Here is an 11,745-nt window from a genome sequence, read left to right as displayed (position 1 = left end):
TGAGGGTTGCGATCCGTTGCCGGACACGGAAAAAGACAAAAAGACAAAAAAAAAAAAAGATGAAGAGGATAGAGTGACATCAGCAAGATGGTGGATTAGGAACTCCATGCCCTTGTTCCCTCATGGCAACACCAAACAAACTACTACAGACTAAAATAGGACATCTGGAAATTAGTCACAGATCAGCAGTGACCAAGAAAACTCCTAGCCTAAAAACAAAAACTAAACAAACAAACAAAAAATATTCAAAATGGCAGGAAATGTGGTGTTTTTACTTGTGACCTTGCCTTAACCATTTCCCTTCCTGGTGGGGTCCTGAGGAAATGGCCCAATTCCTGGATCCCTCCTTTGGGGCAGAAAGAACAGAGTGCAAATTGGTTTCAAAATTCTGAGAAGACATCCACTTGAAATTACTGGGTCTGAGGGGCAAAATGAAAAAAGAATGAAAAATGGACAGGGCCCAAGAGACTTACAGGACAATTTCAAGTGGATCAATATATACCTTAGGAGATTTCTAGAAGGAGAAGAGAGAAAGAAAGGGGCAGAAAATTTCCCAGATTTGAGGAAACGTATGGATATAAAAACACAAGCAGCTCAACCATCACCAAGTAGAAGAAACCCATATACTCACACCATGAAACATTATAAACAAACTCTCAAAAGCAAAAAGAATCTTGAAAGTAACAAGAGTGGACTGACTCTTCACATACAAAGGACCCCGAATATGACTATCAGCAGTTATCTAAGTAGAAATCCTGCACATGAGAGGCAGTGGACAATTATTTAAAGTGATGAAAGAAAAAAGTCTATCAGCTGATATTTTATATCTAGCATAAATGTACTTCAAAAACAAAGGAAAAATTAGACATTTCCAGACAAACAAAAGCTGAGCAAGAATATTATCAGTAGACCTGCCCTACAAGAAATGCTAAGGGGAGTTTTTCAAGTTGAAATTAAAGAATGGTAGACAATAACTCAAAAACATATCAAAATAAAAAGTTCTCCGGTAAAGGTAAATATATGAACAAACATAAAAATCAGTATTATTGTAAATTTACTTTGTACTCCACTTTTTTTTCTACAGGATTTAAAAGCCAAATACATTAAAAATAACTATACATCTCTGTTAATAAGTACACAACACATAAAGATGTAATTTGTAACACTGATAATATAAAGAGGGTGGGGCAGAGCTGTAAATGAATAAAGTCTCTGTATGTGAGTTAAGTTATTATTAATTTAAGATAGATTATCACAACTTTAGGATCTTATACACAATTCCCTTGATAAACATAAATAAAATATCTATAGAGTACACATAAAAGGAAATAAGAACAGAATCAAAATGTGTTACTGTAAAAAATAAACACAAGAAAGTCAGCAATGGAGGAAAAGAGAAATAAAACCCTATAAGACCCATGGAAAACAAAGAACAAAATGACAAAATAAGTGTTACCATATCAGTAGTCAATTAACTATAACTGGACTAAACTCTTCAATCAAAAGACATGGACTGGAAGCATCGATTAAAAGAAAAAAACAACAACAGGATCCAAGTACATACTGTCTAAAAGAGATACAAGAGACACATGCTGTCTATGGACACATATAGATTAAAAGTGAAAGAATGAAAAAAGATATTTAATAAGAACAGTAAACAAAAGACAGCNGTAGAAAACTTCCATACCCCATTTTCAAAAATTGATTGAGTGAGCAGAGAGAAGATCTGTACGAATACAGAGAACTGAAAAACACTATAGGAAAATTGTACGTAACAGACATATACATATCACTTCACTCAACAACAACAGAATACACATTTTTCTCAAGTGCATATGGAACATTCTAGAGGATAGATCACATGTTACACACAAAACAGTCTTAATTAATCTAAAAAGACTGAAATCATACGAAGTATGTTTTCTGAACACAGTGGAAAGAAACTAGAAATCAACAGCTAAAGGAAGACTGGGAAATTTCACAAATATGTGGAAATTGAAAATGCAGTCAAAATAACAAATGAAGCAGAGAATAAATCACAAGAAAACCTAGAAAATATCTTGAGACAATGAAAATAAAAACACAATATACCAAATTTATGGGGTACAGAGGAAGCAGAGCTAAGAGGAAAATTTATAGCTGTAAATGTTTACATTAAACAAAAGAAAGGTCTCAAATAAACGACCTAACTTTAAACCTTAAAAACTAGAAAAAGAAGAAAAAACTAAACCTAATGTTAACACAAATAATAAAGACTAAAGGAGAGATAAATAAAATTGAAAATTTTAAAAATTTTATAATTAATAAAACTGAGAGTCAGTTCTTCAAAAAGATCAACAAAATTGACAAAACTTTAGCTAGATTAACTAGGAAAACAAGAGAGAAGTCTCAAATAGTTAAAATCAGAAATGTAAGAGGGGATGTTCTTATCAATCTTGCAGAAATAAAGAGGATTATGATATTACTATTTACAATGTAAACCAACTAATTTAATAACCTAGAAGAAATGAACAAATTCTTAAAACATATAACCTTCCAAGATTAAATCATGAAGAAACAGAAAATCTGAATAGATCTATAATTAGTAATAAAACTCAATCAATAATCAAAACCCTCCCAACAACAACAACAACAAAAAGCCCAGGACCAAATGACTTCACTGGTAATCTACCAAACATTTAAAAAATAATTAACAACAATCTTCCTCTAATTCTTCTAAAAACACTGAAGAGGAGGACAAACTTTCTAACTTATTCTGAGGCCAGCATTGCCTCACAGAATGAGTTAAGCAGCCAAACTACAAGAAAAGAAAATTACACGCCAATATCCTCACAGAATGAGTTAAGCAGCCAAACTACAAGAAAAGAAAATTACACGCCAATATCCCTTATGAATACTGATGCAAAAGCCCTCAACAAAATACTAGCAAACCAAATTCAACAGTATAGTGACAGGATTGTACAACATGACCAAGGAGGGTTTGTTTCTGAAATGCAAGGTTGGTTCAACATATGGGGGAAAAAATAAATGTAAGACTCCACATTAAGCGTGGAAAAAAACCTTATAGTCATCTCGATCAATGCAGAGAAAGCATCTGACAAAACTCAGCACCATTTCATGATAAAAACACTCAACAAACTAGGAGTAGAAGAAAACTTCCTCAAGCTAATAAAGACCATCTATGAAAAATCCACAACCAACATTGTACTCAATATTGAAAGACTGAAAATGCTTTCTCTAAGATCAGAAATGAGACAAGGATGTGAACTTTCATCACTTCTATTCAAGATAGTACTGGAAGTCATAGCCAGAGTAATCAGAAAAGAAAAAGAAATAAAAGACATCCAAATTGGAAAGGATGAAGTAAAATTATCTCTCTTTATAGGTGATAATAATCATATTATAGAAAACTCTAAAGAACACACACAAACTGTTAGGACTAATAAATTCAACAAAGTTTCAGGATACAAAATCAATACACAAAAATCAGCTGCATATGTATCCACTAACAATGAAAAATCTGAAAAAAAAATTAGAAAATTATTACATTTACAATAGCATCAAAAAGAATAAAATACTTAGGAATAAACTTAATCATGTAGGCAAATAACTTGTACATTAAAAACTACAAAATGTTGCTGAAAGAAATGAAAGATGACAAAATAAGTGAAAAACTATCCTATGTTTATGGGATGGGAGACAATATTTTTAAAATACCAATGCTACCCAAAGCTATCTAAATTAATCAATGTAGTCTAACAAGTTTTCAATGACATTTATTGCAAAAATAGAAATATCCAACCTAAAACTCATATGGAATATCAAGGAACCCTGAATAGCCAGAACAATCTTGAAAAAGAGAAACAAAGTTGGAGGATTCACACTTTCTCTGGTTTTAATACTTTCTACAAAGCCATAGTAACCAAAATAGTGAGACACTGGTATAACGACAAACATATAAACCAGTGTACTAGAATAGAGAGGCCAGACATAAATCTTCACATATATGGTCAGTTGATTTTTATCAAGGGTGCCAAAATTATTCAGTGGAAAAAAGACAGTCATTTCAATAAATGATGTTGGAAAAACTGGATATACATGTGTAAAAGAATAAAATTGGACCCTTAACAAACACCATATACAAAAATTAAACTCGAATGGATCAAACACCTAAATGTAAGAGCTAAAACTACAAAATTCTTAGAAGTAAATTCTTAGGGGTAAAGTTTCATAACACTGCAGTTGGCGGTAATTTGGGGGATATGACACCATAAGCATAGGCAACAAAAGAGACAATAGGTAAGTTGAACATCATCAAAATTAAAACTTCTGTGCATGAAAGAACACAACCAAAACAGTAAAAAGGCAATCTATGGCATGGGAAAAATATTCACAAATTGTATAGCTAATATGGGATTGATATATAGAAAATATAAAGAATTATACAGCTCAATGACAAACACAAACAAAAAACCAACCCCATTCAAAAAGGAACAAGGCACTTGAATAGACATTTCTCCAAAGATATACTAATAGCCAATAAGCACATGAAAAGATGCTCAACATTACTTAACCAAAAAAAGAAAAAAAAATAGAAAATTAACAAGTGTTAGTGCAGATGTAGAGAAATTGGAACCCTTGTTTATGCTGGTAGGAATGCAAAATGGTGCAACCACTGTGGAAAATTGTATGGGAATTCCTCAAAAAACTAAACACACAATATGATCCAGTAATTGTAGTCTCATTATATGCCCCAAAGAAGTGAAAGCAGGGGCTTAAGCAAATACTTGCATACTCTTTGTATTAGTCCATCTCTGCTGCTTATAACTGAATACATGAAACTAGGTAATTTATGAAGATGTAATAGTTATTGCTCACAGTTTTGGAGGCTGGAGAAGTCCAAAGTCCAGGGAACACATTTGGTTTGAGCTTGTTTGGGGTGACTCTGTTCAGCACTGCAGGGTATCACAGGGCCGATGGCTTGAGCAGAGAGAGAAAGCTTCTCATGTGCTCTACTTTTAAAGCCATCAGAATCACTCCAATGACCACCATTAAAACATCCATGGATTAATCTATTCACTAGGGCAAGGTCCTCACAATTTAATCATTTCTTCAAGGTCCCGCCTTTTAATTACCATAATAGGATTCCCCACCCTCTAACACTGTCACAGTGGGGGTCAAGCTTCAATGAGTTTGGGAGGACATTCAATATACAGCACCCATGCTCTTTGCAGCATTATTCACAATAGTCAAAAAGTGGAAGCAACCCAAGTGTCCATCAGCGGATGAACGGATAAACAATATGTGGTAGATACCCACAATCAAATGTTATTCAGCCTTAAAAAGAAAGGAAATTCTGACACATGCTGCAAAATGGATGAGCTTTGAGGACATTATGCTGAGTGAAATAACCCAGACACAAAAAGACAAATACTGTATGATTCCACTTACATGACATACCTAGAGTAATCAAGTTCATAGAGACAGAAAGTAGAATGGTGGTTGCCAGGGGCTGGGGAGAGGGAGGAATGGGGAGTTGTTGTTTAATGGGTGTGTACGGTATACATAAGAGAAAACATACATCCACATAAATGTTCATAGCAGCATATTCATTATAGCAAAAAACTGGAAACAACCCAAATGCCCATCAACTGATGAATGGTCAAACAGTGTGGTACATCCACACAACGGAATATTATCTGGCAATCAGAAGAAATGATGTATTGATACACGCTACAATATGGATAAACTTCGAAAACATTATGCTGAGTGAAAGAAGATAGTTACAAAGGACCACTATGTTATGATTCCATTTATATAGAATGTCCAGAATAGGCAAATCTATAGAGACGGGAAGTATGTAAGCTTGCCTATGGCTGGAAGAGATGAGCGTATTGAAGAGGGATGGCAAAGTGACACAGGGCTTCTTTTTGGAGTCATGGGATGATCTAAGATTGAGTGTGGTGATGAATGCACAGCTCCAAGTAACCTCAGAGCCATTGAACAGTACACTTTAAATGAGTAAATCGTGCAGTGTATGAATTACATCTCAATAAAGCTGTAGGAAAGAAAAAGAAGATATGCTCAGCATAATCATTAGAGAAATGCAAATTAAAACCACAATGAGGAACCATTATACACCTATTTTAACAACTGAAATACATATTTTTTTAAACTCTAATAATACCAAAAGCTGAAGAGGAAGTAGATCAATTGCAGCACTCATACAGTGCTGGTGAGAATGCAGTTCGGCAAACATCTATTTATAAACTTTACAATATATTTAATTATAATTATTCAGCCATGGGTCTGTGTCCCTGATACCCCAAGGTCCCTAAAGGAAGGTTTTGAGATTTATTACCCTCCATGTCCTGAGAGCCCAGCCCTTGGTGATTTGCTGCTAATCGATGTGTTAGGAATTGGACTGAATCTGAGCTGCAATCACACCTAGAAACCATGGCTGGATTCTGTCCAATCGGTAATGCCTAGGCAGGGAGGTCTGCATACAAGCCTAGACCATGCTGTGGTCCCCAAAGGACAGAGCCTCTGTGAAGACAAGGCCCATATCTGGTAATTTCTTAAGCCATGTAAGCCTATCACCAGCAAAGTACCTGTACACAATAGGCTTACCATGAATGTAGGCGAGATTGGTTTGTTTGTGAAGAAAGAACAGAATGAACAGTTTTCATTATTCTAATTGAATATACTAAGAAATTTTTTATAGAAAAGTCAGATTCTGAAGGAAAGATAAACTTGTCCCATAAACACACATTCTCCTTTTCAAGCCTGAATAAAACTCCAAGCTTTCTGCCTCTGACCTGTATTCACTTAGGCCCCTCACTCTCCATTCACGCTCCTCACAAGCTTTGGTCTTTTGGTATTCAACTTTCAAAACCAGGGGCATTGATTAAGGGATGACAGTATTGATCCTCCAGCAGAAATGCAAAAACCACTCTATACTTACAGGAGGATGGAAGATGTTCTGCAGGCCTGTGGTTCTGCAGCTCTAACTCAGTCCTCGGGGCAAGGTGAGATTTTTTCTTGGAATCTTGCAAAAGCATCAAAAACACCTTTTTGAAAATGAAAAAGAGCTGCATATTATTTTATGTTCTTTTCCAAATTGCATTTCTTTCTTTTTGCCTCTATTACTGTACCAGATCATGATGACCACATACACCAAACATACCCCATATTTCATGTAAGCATTCATTTAATCATAACTCTAAGGCCACCTAGTTCTCGGCAAGCTGGTAGATAGGCTGCCCACAGGATGCAAAGATGAGTGCAACCTGACCATGACCCTCAGGACCCTTGTGCGCTGGCAGAGGCTGGTCCACAGACAGCAGTAGGTAGGGAGGGTACAGGCAGTAACATAGTGTATCCACGTCAATGCAAGTTTGTGACTCACTGAACTGGCACCATAGAAATTCAGAGGTGAAGCTGACAATAAACTTGTGATGCTCATCTCTTCTGTAAAAATCCCCACTGAATGTATGTTCTCCATGGGCTAGGATATACCATGGCACTAAAGCAGTTAATTTTTTGAAGTTGCTATTTTGTTAGTGGTGAAAGCAGAAGTCCAACCTGTTTGTTGAAATCCAAAGATTAGACCCCAAATCAGTAAGTGTACAGTGAAGAAGCAGGAGTGTGAGCCGAGACAAAAGGATATGGAGTCAGCTGAGGATCTCAAAGACCCTGAGCTGCACCTGGAGACTGGGCAGGATTTATGGAGCAATGGAGACAGAATTCCTAATGTAAACAACTGGGCAGAGAACAAGAAGAGGAACGATTTGTCCCACACATAAAAGTCAAAAGAGACTAAGCCCCACAGCAGCACAGCACAGTGGTTATGGGCTGAAACGTGGGAGCCTCTGATTGCTGAGGCTCCACCCTTGGCAACATTTGGGACAGCTTTGTGCCTGCAGGCACAGGACTTCACCACTCAGTGTGCTGGCTGCCTGGTCTGTAAAACAGGGATGATGACGGCAGTTGCTGATGTTCAGTAGATGATGGCTGCACAGTGCTAGGCACAGAATCTGGATGCATGCAGTAACTCTTCTATCACCCATGTAGTTCGCCGAAATTTACTGGCCGTCCTCTGTGGGCCATGCACCAAGTGAGGCACGGTGCATTGCCACCTTTTCCTTCAGCAGCATCCATGCATGTGCTTCCATCCCTTCCTCCTCTGCTCACATCCACAAAGATCCAGGTCCCAGGCCTTGGCCCCTCTCCAAGCAACTCCTGTTGGACCTGTCCCACTGCCCACCCAGTTGGTACCTCACATTCATCGTGTTCACACTGAGCACACTCCTTTGCTTCTGATTTTCATAAACAGCATCACCATTGTGAGTCCCTTAACTAAGCAAAAAGGCATTGACTGTCTCTAGGTGTTCCTGAGGAGTCTCCTGCCTACAGGAGAAGACAGGGGAGGGCACCAGAAAGAAACATGAGGTGAGCGGGCAAGCCTGCAGAGAGGCACACAGTCTCCCTGCATGTGGCTAATTAGTTTGGAAGGAATCCTACTGAGCAAAATCTGCTTGCTCAGCACTGGTTAAAGGTCAGGACTTTTCATTAGATCAGATGTAGTTACCTTCATTTGAAAAATAACCCTTTGCTGATTCCCAGGAGGACCCCAAGGAAAAGCTGCAAACCTCACTACTACTACAAATGATAACAACAATAATAATGATTAATAACAACATCTCTGAGTGGTGCCAGCTGTGTGACCTTGGACAAATTATTCTACCACTCTGTGACTTAGTTTCCTAGCATGATAAATTGTAATAATAGGACACATATTATAGGATTGTTGCAAGCAGTAATGCATTTATATAAAAGTGATGAGAACAATGCCTGCCATAAAGAAAGCTGACAATAGCTGCTCCTAAGAGTGGCCAGAGGACGAGGAGTGAGCGTAGTGGGATGTGCATGATAAGTTTCATCAGGTAATTCTCAGATCAATCCAATAAGTGCTGCGTGCCATCCCCACTTAAGATGAGGGCACTGAGGCTTAACACAATAAGTAATTCACCTAGTGCATTTATACAGAATGAAATTAGAAACAATAGAAACAGTGTGAATCAATAATAATTCATTGAGTGAAGACTTTCCTTTGTATCTTATTCTAAATGGAATTTTCATTTAATGGTCACCTGAGTTATATAAAGCATATCCTGATAACAAAGGATGCATTCTTTTTTTTTTTTTTTTTTTTTTTGTCTTTTTTCGTGTCTGTCAACGGATTGCAACCCTCAGTGTTGCGCCTGCACCTCGCTCAGCCAGTGAGCGGGAACCGGTCTGTATGTGGGATCCGAACCCTCGGCGGGAGCATCGCCACACTCCCAAGTGGTACACTGTAGCAGTGCGCCACCGGGCCGGCCCCAAAGGATGCATTCTTGATAAAAATCTTCATCTAGGGCCGGCCCGGTGGCATACTGCTACAGTGCGCCGCTTGGGAAGCGCGGCAGCGCTCCCACCGAGGGTTCGGATCCCACATACAGACCGGTTCCTGCTCACTGGCTGAGCAAGGTGCGGGGGCAACAAATCTTCATCTAGGGCCGGCCCGGTGGCGTACTGCTACAGTGCGCCGCTTGGGAAGCGCGGCAGTGCTCCCGCCGAGGGTTCGGATCCCACATACAGACCGGCTCCTGCTCACTGGCTGAGCAAGGTGTGGGGGCAACACCGAGGGTTGCGATCCCGTTGCCGGTCCCGGTCCGGTACGGGCGCGACACTGAGGGTTGCAATCCGTTGCCGGTCACAAAAAAAAGACAAAAAGGAAAAAAAAAAAATCTTCATCTATCCTTTTTAAATGTTCCTTCTTTTCCCCCCTCTCATAAAAGTCTGTGCTTGTGTGTGTGAGATGTGTATGTGCAGGAAGAAACAGAATAAGGGCAGAGTTTTTGCCCTCAGTAATCTCACTGATCAGAGAGGGATACCATCAATTATGATGAGACACTAAGTATCAGATTACAGTTTGTCCAAGAATTCTTGAATTTCACAGGTAAAAGGTGAGAGGCAAGTCTAAGATGATAAGAATGTTATGAGTGCCATCTAGTGTCAGCTCACCTTAACTGCAGACACACTGTCCAGGAGTCACTGAGAATATGAGAAAATGTCAAAGTAGCTCACGAACAGGAAGGGCCAATAAATGCCACATTTTTCAAAAGCAATGTAACATGGATCACTGTAGTCAGAAGTTAGCGACCTTAATGGTAGACTTTACCCTTGTTATTTCAGGCTGTAATTCTCATGCTAAATGGAAGCAGGTAGACAGCAATTGTAAAACGCCCTTTGGCAAGTGTCTCATGGAATCCTAACATGCAGAATAGAACATTACCCAGGTCTCTAAGAAAAAAAAAAAAATTATAAGAAGGTTACTAACTTTTCATTGAGTTTGGGAAATGGAAGTTCTACATTATACTTTTAATATATTCTTTATTATCTAACACATATTTTCTAGCATAAATCAATATCTGTACTTAAAGGCCAAATATTCACAATATTTTTTAGATAACCTAAACAGAAAAACTTATGCTTTGTTTCATTTAGAAAACTATGAGGAGATTCAAAATGCTGCAAAAAAAATTTGTATTATAGATTATGAAGGGCCTGATCAACACATGTGAACACCCTTTCAAAAGAGATATAAGGAAAGCTTGAGCAACTACATAGGAAGTTATTTAAATGAAGGCTAAACATCTAACATCCCAGCTACCTTTTCCATAGTTTAAGAAGAGTATTGCATTTGTGTGTATAATATGAAAATACATTGTGTATATACACATCTTTCTCTTCTTTTGGTGTTTTTTCTATTACTTCTAACTAATAGAAGTCATAGGCCAATTCAAATGGACCAAATAAGACCCACACCTTGCCACTTTTATATAAAAGGACTAGAATATTGTTTTCAATCTTATGTAATGTTTTCAGTTTCACTGGGATTAGCTCAGCCTTTACAAGTCAAAAGACAATCAAACTGGTTAAACTACTCATAATAATTCTTAACTAAATTCATCACACAAAATGAATAAAAAGGAAATGATGAAATTAAATCTCAAGGACACTAACTAGTACAAAAATTTCTAATTTAACAAAACTATGGCTTTAAATAAAATGCCTATGGCATTTCTGCTCTTTCTTTTCAAGGAAAAGTAAATTCAATAGTTTGGGGACTTATGTCTTCATTTGGGGACTTATGTCTTCTCAATTTAAAAGAGCTGCAGGGTCTAAGCATTTATGATGGCCTGGTGTCATCTCAACATTGATTGTGCTATCAATCCCTCAGACTGGAGTGCTATTTCCCATCCCTTTGTGTTCTCTGTTTAAAAGGGCATTGTCAAGTAGTGTTAGACCCCAGACATGATCTATACTTAAAGTGTCAATTTGATGGACTATATCCTGGAGACGGTCACTACAAGGTGCCTTTTGGCTTAGGTGCTAGAAAAATGTATGAAGCTGACCAAACTTCCATAAGACAACGATCATATAGTACAGCTGAGTGAGAATTTCGACCTTTGGCCAAAATGTGACACATGCTGTGTTCTTGAAGATTTCCCAAAGTGACTGCTTTTTTTTTTTCTTTTTTTTTTTTCTTGGTTCTTTTTTTTTTTTTTTTGTTAAATTTTTTTTTTGTCAATATACAATGTATATGATTATTATGGCCCATCACCGACACCTCCCTCCCTCCTCCCTCTCTCCCCTCCCCCCCAAGAATGTCCTTTCCGTTTGCTTGTTGTAACAACTTCA

General features: G+C 37.7%; 1 protein-coding gene across 1 annotated transcript in view; it reads right to left on the bottom strand.

The window, feature by feature from the left end:
- LOC103598729 (ATP-binding cassette sub-family A member 13-like) overlaps positions 1-11,745 on the bottom strand; it is a gene marked incomplete at its 3' end in the record, with an annotated part of 258,136 nt that overhangs the window by 187,289 nt on the left and 59,102 nt on the right. The window contains exon 12 of the mRNA XM_008582776.1: positions 6,965-7,070. Within this exon, the coding sequence (XP_008580998.1) occupies positions 6,965-7,070 (106 nt within the window). The remainder of the gene's footprint in view (positions 1-6,964; positions 7,071-11,745) is intronic.

Source organism: Galeopterus variegatus, unplaced genomic scaffold (assembly GCF_000696425.1).
Source record: "Galeopterus variegatus unplaced genomic scaffold, G_variegatus-3.0.2 Scaffold2722, whole genome shotgun sequence".
Taxonomy (NCBI): Eukaryota; Metazoa; Chordata; class Mammalia; order Dermoptera; family Cynocephalidae; genus Galeopterus; species Galeopterus variegatus.
Note: the sequence above shows the minus strand (reverse complement) of the source record. Positions and strands in the feature narration are given on the sequence as shown.